Genomic DNA, 12,954 nt, shown 5'->3' on the forward strand with positions numbered 1-12,954 from the left:
GAAGACGTCCAGAGAAACTGTGTTTGTCATGACACCTCGAGGCCAACAACAACTTTCTCTTGGGAAATTTCTCTGCTGTCAACCTGCGAGTATGCCAAAATGTATGTGAATTGTGAACAATCTTTTTCTGTCAAATTTTGGTTTATTTGTTAAAAAGTCCACCAGGTTTGCATTCATTTCAACAGGGCTTTACGTTCCTGCATCTGAAGCCAATTGTTGTTAAATGTTGAATGTTTCCTATCCCACCCTGAACTCTTCATATGATGACTGGCACGCTATTCATCATTCTCATTGGATGGTTCATGATGATGTGAAGCTCCAACACTTCAAAACCTGCACAGAACAGACAGGTTGCATTCGGCTTGCACCGTGCACTGAATCAGCCGCCTGTAAATGAGTGGCATTGCCCTTTAAAATCAACCATCCAATAACACTGAAGTGCGTCCGCCTCGGCTTGGCTGGTAAATCGACTGACGGATATTTGGGGGATGCTGCCAGTGTGATAACAAGGTAAATAATACGACGAAGCGCACAGTTTGAGAAAATGTCACTGGCCGCAGTCTTAATGAAGCTAACGTTCACTGTACGAGTAGAAGCTAACACCGCTCAAGCTAGGAGTACTTTTGTTTTGTATCTAGCTAACCACCTGACGCTAGCTAACAAGCACTAGAAAGGGTTGCTAGCTTATGTTAGCATGACAGCACACGCCGAGGGCAGAAAGACACACAGCTGTCTGGTGTCAAGTGACAGCTCAGTCCATAGGTAGAGGTCACTTAACGTAACCCGCCCTTTTATTCTGGCAGACAAACGGACTGTTGTGCTCTTGTGTTAACGGTTACCGAGCCGTTTTGTTTGACGTAACTTAACAGTGACGTTAATTCAAAACCGCACAGCATCACAGTAACAAGCGAGTTCGTGTTTGTGAATAACACAGTGTGAGTTGTCAGGGTTTCCCTCTGCCACAGTGCCGGGAAAGGGAATCACAAGATCTCCTCGGGCAATGAAGTAAGCTGCTATTTAAAGCCAGCCAAAAACATAACGCATGCGAGCTGCTGCTGCTGTCGCGCCGTCTGATATGTATACTATTTAGATACAGGCGCACATTAAGTTTACCCATGATGTTTACTACACTGCTGAGGTTTTTGGTGCATCACACCTAGTCGTCACCGTCAGTCCATTTCTGCATGTCAGGATAATAACCAATCCCCTCAGTCCCCGTCGTGGAGAAGGCGCGTATTGTTTTCCAGCCCGCCCTGAACACCTCTCCCCTCTCCTCATTCCTCCCCTCTGCGTGTCTTCCTGGTCCAGCGTATGTCATTTTGCCTGCACAGGGTAAGTTACACAACCAGCCCGCCATGCAAAATAGAAACACGTGTCTGTAGGCGGTGCTGAAAAATACAGATCTACTGAACAACAAAGGCTAGCTTACACCGCAGAGGAGAAAAACGGCTGTGTCGCAGGTTGTTTTCGCGATTTATAGCACGAAACCTGCCGGTTTGGACATGCATTTCTTTTGGAAATTAGAGGTACGGACTCAACATGTGTTTTCCTTTTAGAGAGGACAATGATACGAACATGATCAACGCCGATGGCTTCTCAAAATGCGAGGCGACTCTGCAAGACAGAGGCAGGAGGAGGCCACCCGCAGAGATGCTCCATCTGCTGTCAGCTGTCATTGTTTGGCTGGTGACCGGAACCACCATCTCCAGCCTCAACAAATGGATATTTGCCGTTTACAACTTCAGGTACCCTCTACTGCTGTCAGCGCTGCACATGCTGACAGCCATAGTGGTGGACTATGGGCTGATCAAACTGCGGGTGATCCGCCACAGAGGGGTTGGAGAGCAGGACCTGACCCCCAGCGCAAAATGTAAGGTGTTTCTGTTGAGTCTGACATTTTGTGCCAGTATCGCCTTTGGGAACATGGGTCTGAACTATGTCCAGCTGTCATTTGCACAAATGATCTACACCACCACCCCGCTCTTTACTCTGGCCATCTCCACGCTGATCTTGGGCAAGCAGCATCACTTCCTCAAATACACAGCCATGATGCCCATCTGCCTGGGAGCCTCCTTCAGCATCATGGGAGAAGTCCAGTTTGATCAGACCGGCTGCTTCTTTGTGTTTGCAGCCACCATGTTGAGGGGTGTCAAGTCCATTCAGCAGAGTAAGTACTGCTTTTACTGTGTCTTCTTCCTAAGTGCTTTCTGTCCTGCTTGTCACCTCAGACTGTTGATATTCACATTTTGTTTAGTTGTGTTTTTGTTGTTGCTATAGAAAGCATCCTTTGTTAGTTAAATACTTATTTTCTTACTGGAAACTTAATTTCATGCCTTAGACATGAGAGTTTATTTTACTGTTTCCCGCAGGACACCGCAGCAGTCTGCGGTCCTGGAACTTTTTAGTGGTTCAGTGATTCACTCCTCAGCCCAGTAACACACCCTCACATTTAGGTGGAAAGTGTCACAGTGGCACATTTTCTGGTTTCTTAGGAAACAAGATACAAACATCAATACATATACGTGAGTCAGAGTGGGCAGGGTTAACATGCCGATCTGTTGTGTCTGACTGATTGTGTTGTTTTTTTGATGGTCTGTAAAGGCGAGAAAGGCTGAAAGTGACAGATGAGTTTCATCATCTGGTCAGCTGATAGATTGGATTGAGGCTTTTTAAAAGTTTCTCTTATTTGCCACCCATGTTTCTGTTTTCCTAATAGACTATTTGTACAAACTGCATTCAAGAAATTCCAAATAGAGAAGCCCAGAAAAACTGAGTAACTTTTATTGCAAGATGATCCCGTATTGGGAACGGTTTATCCAGGTGAAATAAAGAGACTTTCAGTACAAAAGACCCACTTTTAGATTGAATGTATGGCTTTACATGTCCTGAGAAAGAGGCAGAGTCCTTTCTTGAGTTGATGTCAAGTGAGTAGTGCTTTTACTACGTTCATCCAGTGTGCTCACTTATCTAATGTTCTGTGCTCTCAGGGAAGGAATTTGTGGAAGCAAGTGCTTTAAAGTTGGTTTCTGTGTGCAGTGGATTAGGCCCTCTAACGTCATTAGTCTCCACAACGTCGCAGTTGCCGGAGAAGAAAAAAGAAAGTAATGAGTTTCTAAAAATATGTAGAGGCCCTGTATTTAATTGTTATGCAACACAAAATCAGATATTCGGTTTTGCTCAGAAGGATGTAATGCTACATACTTTGTACCTGGAGGAGCGGAGGGGCAGTTACAGAGGCAGGCTTGTGACTAGAGGGTCATCAGTTTAAATCCCCAAGTAGTCCAGTATAGCTGCTCAGTGACAAACAGTACTGCAGGTACTACAAGACTGCAGATGTGTTTCGAAAGTTGCCAGTTTTCTCTGTTAAATAAATACATATACAGTAAGGAAATTCAAGTCCTGCTTTTGCTTTTGGAGCAGCGTTTGTAAACAAAGTCGAGTAGATTGAAACTGCTGCACATTACTTTTATTTTTAATCATGACTAGAACTTTGAGTCCATCCTTAGTTGCCAAACTAGCACGACGATGTCTCAAGTTTCAACGAGCTATTTTCATCCTCTCTCAGTTGTTGTTGTTGTTGTTGTTGTTGTAGCAGTTTCCCTTATAAATGTACTTTTCTCTGACCCACTTTGGTTGGGCACATCTTTTCACTTTAAGGCCCAGAGTCAAAGCATTTTCACAGCATTTGTACGTCAATAAACACAATGAAGTGTTTACAGTGAGTGCATGGTGTTCGAGCTGCCTTAGCTCTTACTAAAACATCAAGAGGTTTCATGGAGTGTTTTGCTTCCTACATGTTCAGACATGAAGGCATATTACACACACGTTTTATCATGAGATTTGCATAATTTTCACTTTTGAATAAGCTGATCGGTGAACAGAGTCTGTCCTTGTTAATTTGACTAGAAAAACACAGGAACCTTCTCTTATATCAACTGAACAGTCCACTGACATAGAGTATGTTTCTTATAATGTTTGAAGTAAGAAAGTTTCAGCAAGCCATTTTCATCCTCTCTCACTTGTTAGTTTTATTTGTCTCTGGCACACTTTGGCAGTACATGACCTTTTGTTTACACATAAAACACTGTAAGTCAATAAACACTATGTCACGTTTGTAACCACTGCATATGTTTCTCTGTTTACTCAGGCATCTTACTTCAGGAGGAGAAAATAAACTCTGTGTTCCTGCTCTACCTGATGTCCATTCCTAGCTTCTGCATCTTGGCCGTGGCAGCTCTGGCTTTAGAGAACTGGGCTTTGCTGGAGTCGCCGCTGCATTACGACCGCCACCTGTGGGTCTTTATCTTGCTCAGCTGCCTGGGCTCAGTCATGTACAACCTGGCCAGCTGCTGCGTCATCACGCTCACCTCTGCCGTCACTCTGCATATCCTCGGCAACTTGAGCGTGGTGGGAAACCTGCTGTTGTCGCAGCTGCTTTTCGGCAGCGAACTGTCCGCCCTCAGCTGCGCCGGCGCGGTGCTGACACTGTCTGGCATGCTCATCTATCAGAACTCAGAGTTTATCGTCAGCTACCTGGACGCACGCAAGGCCAAAGCTAAAAAGTCCGGACAGGTGGATTTTCACACAGCAAACGGAGAGGACTTGGACAAGGGTGGTGCTTCTGAACCAACATATCATCAGCAGAGAACGGACGGGAAACAGGAAGACAAGATAGACTGAACTGAAACGATGAAGGAGAGAATAAAGTGTTGAAGGATGAAATGATAAAGTGTGAGTTCTTCAAGAGCAGCAGAGGGAGTGTGACCTTATAAGGCCATCGTCACTGATGATGTGACCGATCTTTTTTTTTTTTTTCCACTGTGCCAATTTATTTCTCCTCTGGTCACACAGAAGTGGAATCTGCAGAGAGGAAAAGGTTGCTTTTATTTATCACGGTGGTGGTTAAATTCTCTCCTTCATCTGTAAATCACTCATACATAGCCTATAGTGGTATATGCATGCATGAGCACACTAAACTGTTCGATACCTCATAAGGTATTCACACTGTCACTCATACTACTCCACTGTGAAAATGTTCTCATTTACAGAGGGCTCTAATCGATGTTTTGGGTGGCTGTCGTGGATATTGCAGGCTGCGTGTGACATTGAGGGGGGCGGGGCTTAGAGAGCAATGAGCGGGCACAATTTGTAATAAAAATATATATTAATAGTACTGTTACCTGACATTCACCTGGCCCTGTCATGGTAGGGGATGGGGTTTTTGGCAGCTTTTTGTTTTTGTTGGTATGTGAAGCGGGGAAGCTTGTTAAATACGGATGGAGGCAGAAGTTACAATGATGGAGAAAGCCAACATTTCTGTGCAATGAGAGGCCTCTTTTTCCCTACTGAAGCACATTTTTGATAAGAGGCCTGAGTACTGTGTTTTGTCCTCCCCTATGAACCTCAGCGTGGCTTCCCGCTTAAGGCCTAGATTCTGTTCTCATACCATCTTTAAAAGCTTGTCTCTGTAGAATTAGTCCAATTATTTCCATCTTTTACAACAGCGCGCTCACTGAAGCGTTGCTCGATAATTAGCTTCACAAGTTCTCTAAGGAGTGTCACTCAACTTTAGCTGTCGTTTCCCTGTGGAAGAGATGAGGGAAAAGAAGATTGAACTGCTTCTTTAATCCTAACCCATGTCATTTGTTAGGTTTCATTTTCCCCTTTTTTGTGGGTGACATTTTTAAAAAGTTGGTTGCCAGCACATCTTGAAAAGCTGATTTCTGCTGGACAGTGTTTTCTCCCAGTATTTGAAAAACATTTTGTTGACTTGATTTTATTTCATGACAAAACATTTTATTCCCCTTTTTAATATTTATGTGGAAGAAGATATTTATTTTTTGAATGGCCATAGCAATCACTGGCTTTGTAATGCTGTAGATTTTGGTCCTCAAGTGTCTTGCACATGCATACATGTGATATTAGACGGCACTGGTCTCTCCTGTCTTCTCTCTTTAGAGAAAAGTCAGGTATGCTACGCAGAAGACTGCAGACTGCATGCCGCTGCTCCTGAAAGCATCTTAACTGACCTGGGACGTCTGTTACCGTACACTCCCTCTTACATGTAGGGCATGCCAAATGTTTACTTTGAAAGCTGTGTGGTAACACTGGTTCTGTCAGTTACCAGACATGCTAACATCCAGTCTGAGCTCTCACAAGATGACAATTAACAAAGCCATACATCATTTATTTTATGACACCCGCCACATTTTCTGCATATTTCGCCATAGGAATAACTGCAGGATTGTATGTTGAAATATTTGACTTGTGTCACTGATGATATGTCAAGGGTGCCATTCATAAAATGTCCTGAGCATCATATCATATAAACCTGAGATGCTTTTCAGAAATCCCCAGTCAGTTGAAAATAGTGCAAGAAAGATACAAAACGGTTTTATTTTGCAGTTTGATAAATGGCTTTGTTGGTTTAATATTTCAAAATAATAAACGGTGTTGTCAGCAATCCTCAATTACAAGTTTAAAGATTATGTACAGCAGATCATTTCATTGGTTTTTACATTATTGAATACCTCAGCTGTTAAATAGGACTTGTCATGCCCTTGTGTCCATTGATTATTAACTATTAACTATATGATCAAGCAGCTTTTCAACAACCATGATAAAACTGCGGCATGTGATTGATGGATGTCAATGTGTTCAGTAGAGAAGAGTAAACTGATCACGGATGTCAACGTGTTTTAAAACACATTCTCATGTTGACGTGTGATCAGAACAGCCTCAACTGTCACTTTTTGGTTTTATAACCTCAGTTAAATGATCACAGACTTGTGGAAGTTTGGCTGCTTGTTCTCATGGATATCATGTTGAGTAGATTTTGAGTGTGGGGCAACAGACGAGGTTCATACCTACGGTTCCTGTGTACATACTGGTTTTGATTGTTTGCAAAGCTAGTTGTGTGTAAATAGTTATTTTATTATATTTATGTATTTTATAGTCATATGTGGCTGGTGTAAAATGTACTGGTTTAAGAATGAAACATTTGCCTCATGCCTTATTTGGACATACTGTAGATGAGAAAGGAGTGATTTTTGATTTGTCATTTTGTCCAATTTTTTTGGTTAATTCTTTGAATGCCAACAGCAGCCACAGGTGCTTCTGTTCAGGGGCAAAGATACGGGCGATTCATATAAACATGATCTGCAACTGCTTGAATAAAAATAAATGGACTGGTATAATAAACAATAACGAAACCAACCACCTCATTCCTGAGTCCGAGTAGTGGATCAGACAACTCTCTCTGTTGCACCTGCATATTTTAGTGACCGTCAACGCTTACTGTAAGTGTCCTGGTTTGACTAATCCAACCCTTTATTTTTTAGATAATTCAATGTCCCTCTCTATTGAGCAAAGATTTTTTTATCTTGTGATAAAATGTGTGACTTCTAAATACATGTTTATGGTACTTTTTGAGGCTATAAAAGGCTATTTCAACTTTGTAAATTGTTAACAGTAATTTTCTGTTTACCATGTGAAACCATTCAATAACATCCTGGAATATACAACACATTGAGATGGTGAAAAAGTTACAGATAAAGCTGCAACTGATGATTATTTTCATTATCGATTAATCTGTCGATTTTGATAGTAAAGCGTTTAGTCAATAAAACTGTCAAGCGCCCATTGAAAGTTCTGAGAGCTCAAAGTGCCGTCTTTGAAATGCTGTTTCATCTGACCAACAGTACAAAACAAAAAAATAAGCTGGAACTAACAAAACTTTGGCAGTTTTGCTTCATACAATTCCTTCAACAAATAACTGATTCTAAAAAATGTTGCTGATTAATTTTCTATCAATCTACCATTCGATTAATCCACTAATCGTTTGAGCGGTACATGCCGCTCCAGAAACAGTGATAGGCCTTATTTTGACACGTCACAGTGTTAAAATCACGGGTGTAAACAATAAAATGAATCATGGCTGAATTCCATTTATCTGCTTCAGTTTTAGTGTCCTGGTATTGTTCATGCCGACTCACTGTCACCGCCTACTAGGACACATAAACAGAACAGAGCCGTCGTTAATGTTATTGGTAACACCTGTGTGTTTTCTGCTTCAACAAGCCAACATGTCTGCTGTGAAAACGGCCAGCTGAAGCACTCAGCATGTTGTCGTACACTGTGAGGTCATTATGAAGCAGTTGTGAGTGTTCAACACTTGGTGGCGCAATTTGTCTGCTTTCTGATTCGATCATTCCCTAAACCTGCCTTGACTTTTAAACACTTCATTATCACAGCTGAAGTTGGAAGAGTGTATTTTGCAGATGTTGTTTTCTTCCAGATGTGTATGTTTGTATCTATCTGTGTGTGTGTGTGTGTCCATAATGTAAATCATTAAGGTTAGGGTTAAGTAAGTCTCCAGGAAATTAATGTAAATCAATGTAATGTCCTCTGAAGTGATGGAAACATTGTGTGTGTGTGTGTGTGTGCGCTCTGTCCTCCCTTGTAGAGATTCCTCTACTTCTGTAAACAGGGGACTACTAGTCAGCCTTTTGCCTGAATAAGGCAGTGCTCCTCACTTTTTGGCCCTTGTTAACTCTTTGTTTTCCACCCAAAAGATTTGACTGCAGCACTTTCCCAAATGCAGCGTAACAAAGTGAAACTTGTGATTAAAAAAAAACAACCTAGAGTTTGGCAGAGGGAACAGCCCATAAAGTTTTACATGACATCATCCAGGACGCAGCGACAAGAGGAGGGGAGACTGCTGAAGGTTGGCAGAGACTGATGGACGAGGACCTGATGCGCCTCTCCCTTCTCCTCCTCCTCTTCCTCCTTCCCATCTTGGGTGGTTCATGTAAGCAACCTCCACTCGCTCTCCAAACATGCATCCTTCTGAAGCGTTGCGGTGTGAGGTGTGATGTCAACGCTGAGCTCTCACAGCTCTCCAGACGAGTCTACAGGAGGATCGAGGAGAGAAGAGGAGGCTGCTGAAAACTTCTAAGAAACCCCCCCCCCAAAAAAAAACTGCCACAAGACACACAAATTTGCATCCTGAAGACAGGTGAGTGACACTGCACCTCAACAGCCACCAGTCACTATTCTCAGCATCTACTTTTCACATTTTTATGACTTTATTCCTCATATCTTGTGCCATTAGGCTTTGCTGCGACTCCGTCCTCCCTGTGCCTGAGTGCATAGTTTCACGCTGTTATCAGATTCTTCTAGTAATGGTCTCGTTCCACTACATTACTATATTTGTACGTGTTTTTTGCCCCTTCTGTGCTGCCCTCTGCCAGTTGCTGAGATACACTGAGGGGCACTTCAGTTAAGACAAACATTTCTATCCAATGGCTACTCTGTTTGTGTCTGTTAAGACTCGCACAGCTGTTTATATTTGAGTTGCAGCGATGTGATTTTATGCTCTGTTTGTGACACATTGTTTAGTGTAAACAACGAAAAGTGTCTGGTCTGTTTGGTCTGTATAAATAATTCAAACATCTTCAATTTTATGATAAACTTGTGATTATTCAGGCCATGTGAGAAAGGCGAAGGTCTTCTTGTTGTTTATGCGTGTTTGCTTGCTGTCTTTCAGTTCTTGTCCTGTTAAATATATCTTAAATATATGTTAATAATGCTGCTGTTTTTGCACAATCCAGCAGATCACTCCTCAGACATGGAGTCAAATACTGATGTCGGACCAGCGTCGGTGACCAGTGAAGAACTGGCTGCTATTGAGGATGAAGAGGTTCTCAACAAGATGGTGAGCCAGTGATTTGTGACTTTCAATTAGTTTGTCTCTTGGCATCATGTAAGGAAAATCTGGTGGTCATCACCTCGTCATCAAATATCATGCAAACAGTGCTGTAAGAGCAGGGAGGGAATTTATTCTTACAGATCTTCTTAAATGTTTAATTTAAAATCAAAATTTAAAGACTTTTCTCACTTCTTATTTTTGAAAATTAGTTGACCTTTAACCCAGCAATACAAGATTATGTATATATTATGTATGCATGGGAAGACAAAGGAAATTGATTACACATCTCTTGTGTATGCATTGTGTATGTATATAGTCATTGTAAGATATCTCTTTAAAGCTGTCCAGAGCTTTGTGTTTCTTTCTAATCACTCACTTTTTTAACCAGTGGTTTATCTCCTTAGCTGGACAACGCAGTAGATTTTGAAGAGAGACGAATGATACGTGCTGCATTAAGGGACCTGCTCAAGAAAAAGAGAGGTAGAAACTGATACTTGCAAGAGTTAGCCATGAGTTCCCATAATAATCTCTCAAGTTTTCATGTCAAGCTTTCTTAATTCTCCATCAGATAAACGGGAGCAGGAGCGAGGGTCGAGGCAGCAGGACTTGAGACAGCAGGGCCTGAGCAAAGGAGGGACAACAGGCGGAGCTGTTAGCATAGGCAGAGCGTCCATGAACCAGCAGCCACCAACAAACAGTAAGCTTATACAGTCGCTCTCGGACAGCCTGTAATGTTTTAATGTTTTATCTAAATGATGGGAGCTTCTTTATATTAATTTGATTCTCTGCATCTCGTCAGAGCCGTCAGGCCAGCCCTCTCCATCAGCCTCCACTCCTTCAAACAGGACAGCAGGCGGGTGAGTCTATTTTGCATGTTTGGGTTTGTTAAATATACAAAACAGCATTAAAAAACAACACTAAACAGGCAAAGCATTCATCTAATCCCAGACATGCCCACATAATTTGCTTCTTTTTGCAATTTAATCACCTTTTTATTAAAACTACGTTGGCCTTGCATGCAAAACTTTTTATTTTTAACTTAAGTAGCCACATCCACAAAATGTTACATGGTGTTAACCATCAGTTCTTGATTCAGATGGGACCTTTTCATCTGGTGCTACTACTGAAGCCTGTCAGCATCAGTATCTTATTTTCTAATGGGAGCCCGACTGCTGCAAAGCAAAGTCTTCCTGCATATTTAGTAATCCCAAAAAGAGAAAAAGCTTTTCTTATGCAAAGCATTTGCCAAGTTAAAAGATAAACCATACGTTCTGTACATGCAGTTTGTCTCTTCTTGTCTTTGTTTCTTCATCTCAGCCAAGCCAATCCCGCCATAGCCTCAGCCCAGAAATGTCCTCCTACTGCAACACCCAACGCTAAAAATGTCAAACAGATGCTTCTGGACTGGTGCAGGGCCAAAACAGAGCCATATGAGGTAAATATGCCCTGACTCTCTTTGCCTGTGAATTACAGCCCTGTGGAGCTATACATAGCTCTGGCCCTTATGTCTCATTCTCTGCCACTATATCTTTTAAACTGATTCCCCTCTGCTATGAAACAGGGGGTGGACATCCATAACTTTTCCTCAAGTTGGAAAGACGGCATAGCCTTCTGCGCCTTGGTGCACCGGTTCTTCCCTGACGCGTTCGAGTACTCCATCCTCAACCCCAACAAGCCCAGGGAAAACTTCCAGCTGGCTTTCAGCACTGCAGAGTGAGCTCTCATTCCTTATATGAGGAAGCAGATGCATCTTGTCTGGAACAAGCCGCAGCGGTGCATTGCAGAACAAGAACAAAGTGACTTTACAGCTCAGTGTACGTTGTTTGTCTCACGTCGTTTGTCAGTGACTCTTGCTCTCTGTCTGCAGGAGGCTGGCAGGCTGCCCCCCTCTGCTGGACGCTGATGACTTAGTCCGGATGAAAGAGCCCGACTGGAAGTGTGTGTACACGTACATCCAGGAGTTCTACCGCTCCCTGGTGGAGAAAGGCCTGGTCAAAACCAAAAAGAGACTGTAGACTCTCGGACGTCTTTCATGATGAAATCTTTACATCTAATACACACTTAAGCATGAGATGTGACCAGAAAAAGATAATATTATGCACCTTTTTCAACTGAGTATTTACATTTTCTCTGTGATCTTTTGAGTTGCCATGAAGGAGAAGATGCAGTATTTGATGTGTCTGGCTGAATCATCATGTGAATGTAAATGCACAGTGTCTAACGCGTGGTATTTATATCGGTTTGTGTGTTAGCAGAGACTTAGGGGTGTCTGTGTGCTCTCAGTGGACAGCTGGTGCGTAGGATCAGTACATTCCACTGAGATTACACATCTGCATTAATCCTAGTCAGAGCCACAGAGTCTGGGAACGATTTTTATGATGATGCTGTTGAGGGCCTGAGTGTGTGAGTATTAAAGACGCATTTAATAAATGTCCATTCCATTAAACATGCTGTTTACTGATCATGAGGAGTGCTATACTCAGCCTGTATAGTGTCAAATGCAATGCTGGAGTGCTTCCTCTGACTGAACTGGGTGCAAATTCTTGGTGTTTTTGACAGAAAGGGTAAATTGTAAATTGTAGGATCCAGTGTTTTGTGAGCTTCACATTTACAAGGAACTATTTCATCCTCCAACTTTATAGAGGTGCAAATCTCACCTTAATAAGAAAACGGGGCCTCAGAATGACTACACTGAATCAACACCTTTTAGACATAATCTCTATAAAAATGTAACTCTATGAGCTACAACTCTGAATTGCAGCCTATTAATGCCAGCACTAATGCCAGATTAATGCGTCACTGATAGGACAGATGCTCAATTATTTGGCAGCTGATTTTTGTTTTGCCTTCCCTGTTCTGCCCGCCCCCTCAGGTGCTCACATGCTTTACCCACAGAGAGAGAGAGAGAGAGAGAGAGAGGGAGGGAGAGAGAGAGAGAGGGAGAGCGCGCGTGATGGGTCAGTGTACGGCCGGTGTGCAGGAGGTGCAGGCGGGATGCTGACCGATAAGTGCACAGCTGCTCCGGCCAACTGCGCTGCTCTATAGACAGAGATAAGTAGGATGAGGTGCACTCGGCTGTTGTGTTGTGGTACAAACATCAGCATGCAAGAGTCCGGACACATCAAGCGTGACCGCCTCCTGTCCTGACAGCCCTGCGGCGCGGTCTGCACCGTGACGGAGACCGTCCGCTGTCCGCGGTACCAACGGCGGTTCGAGTCCGTCCCGCCGGCTGGCTGGGTCGCTCT

At 42.9% G+C, this 12,954-nt stretch overlaps 2 protein-coding genes across 2 annotated transcripts; both read left to right on the forward strand.

The window, feature by feature from the left end:
* The first annotated feature begins 1,218 nt into the window (after positions 1-1,218).
* On the forward strand, positions 1,219-4,730 carry slc35e4 (solute carrier family 35 member E4). Its single transcript, XM_070925224.1, has 3 exons — positions 1,219-1,332; positions 1,557-2,167; positions 4,148-4,730. Exons 2-3 carry the CDS (start codon positions 1,576-1,578, stop codon positions 4,678-4,680), a joined length of 1,125 nt encoding a protein of 374 aa, XP_070781325.1. The 5' UTR covers positions 1,219-1,332; positions 1,557-1,575; the 3' UTR covers positions 4,681-4,730.
* A 4,166-nt stretch (positions 4,731-8,896) lies between these two features.
* smtna (smoothelin a) lies at positions 8,897-12,158 on the forward strand. The gene is made up of 8 exons (XM_070924405.1): positions 8,897-9,016; positions 9,612-9,715; positions 10,114-10,189; positions 10,278-10,406; positions 10,509-10,566; positions 11,027-11,144; positions 11,271-11,422; positions 11,577-12,158. The coding sequence occupies exons 2-8, from the start codon at positions 9,629-9,631 to the stop codon at positions 11,722-11,724; spliced, it is 768 nt and encodes a 255-aa protein (XP_070780506.1). The 5' UTR covers positions 8,897-9,016; positions 9,612-9,628; the 3' UTR covers positions 11,725-12,158.
* The last annotated feature ends 796 nt before the right edge of the window (positions 12,159-12,954 follow it).

Source organism: Enoplosus armatus, chromosome 18 (genome assembly GCF_043641665.1).
Source record: "Enoplosus armatus isolate fEnoArm2 chromosome 18, fEnoArm2.hap1, whole genome shotgun sequence".
Taxonomy (NCBI): Eukaryota; Metazoa; Chordata; class Actinopteri; order Centrarchiformes; family Enoplosidae; genus Enoplosus; species Enoplosus armatus.

Coding starts and splice junctions, on each gene's coding strand:
- slc35e4 (XM_070925224.1), top strand. CDS start 1,576: ATGATCAACGCCGATGGCTTCTCAAAATGCGAGGCGACTCTGCAAGAC. Junction 2,168..4,147: donor TGTCAAGTCCATTCAGCAGA/GTAAGTACTGCT, acceptor CTGTTTACTCAG/GCATCTTACTTCAGGAGGAG.
- smtna (XM_070924405.1), top strand. CDS start 9,629: ATGGAGTCAAATACTGATGTCGGACCAGCGTCGGTGACCAGTGAAGAA. Junction 9,716..10,113: donor AAGAGGTTCTCAACAAGATG/GTGAGCCAGTGA, acceptor TTATCTCCTTAG/CTGGACAACGCAGTAGATTT. Junction 10,190..10,277: donor CCTGCTCAAGAAAAAGAGAG/GTAGAAACTGAT, acceptor ATTCTCCATCAG/ATAAACGGGAGCAGGAGCGA.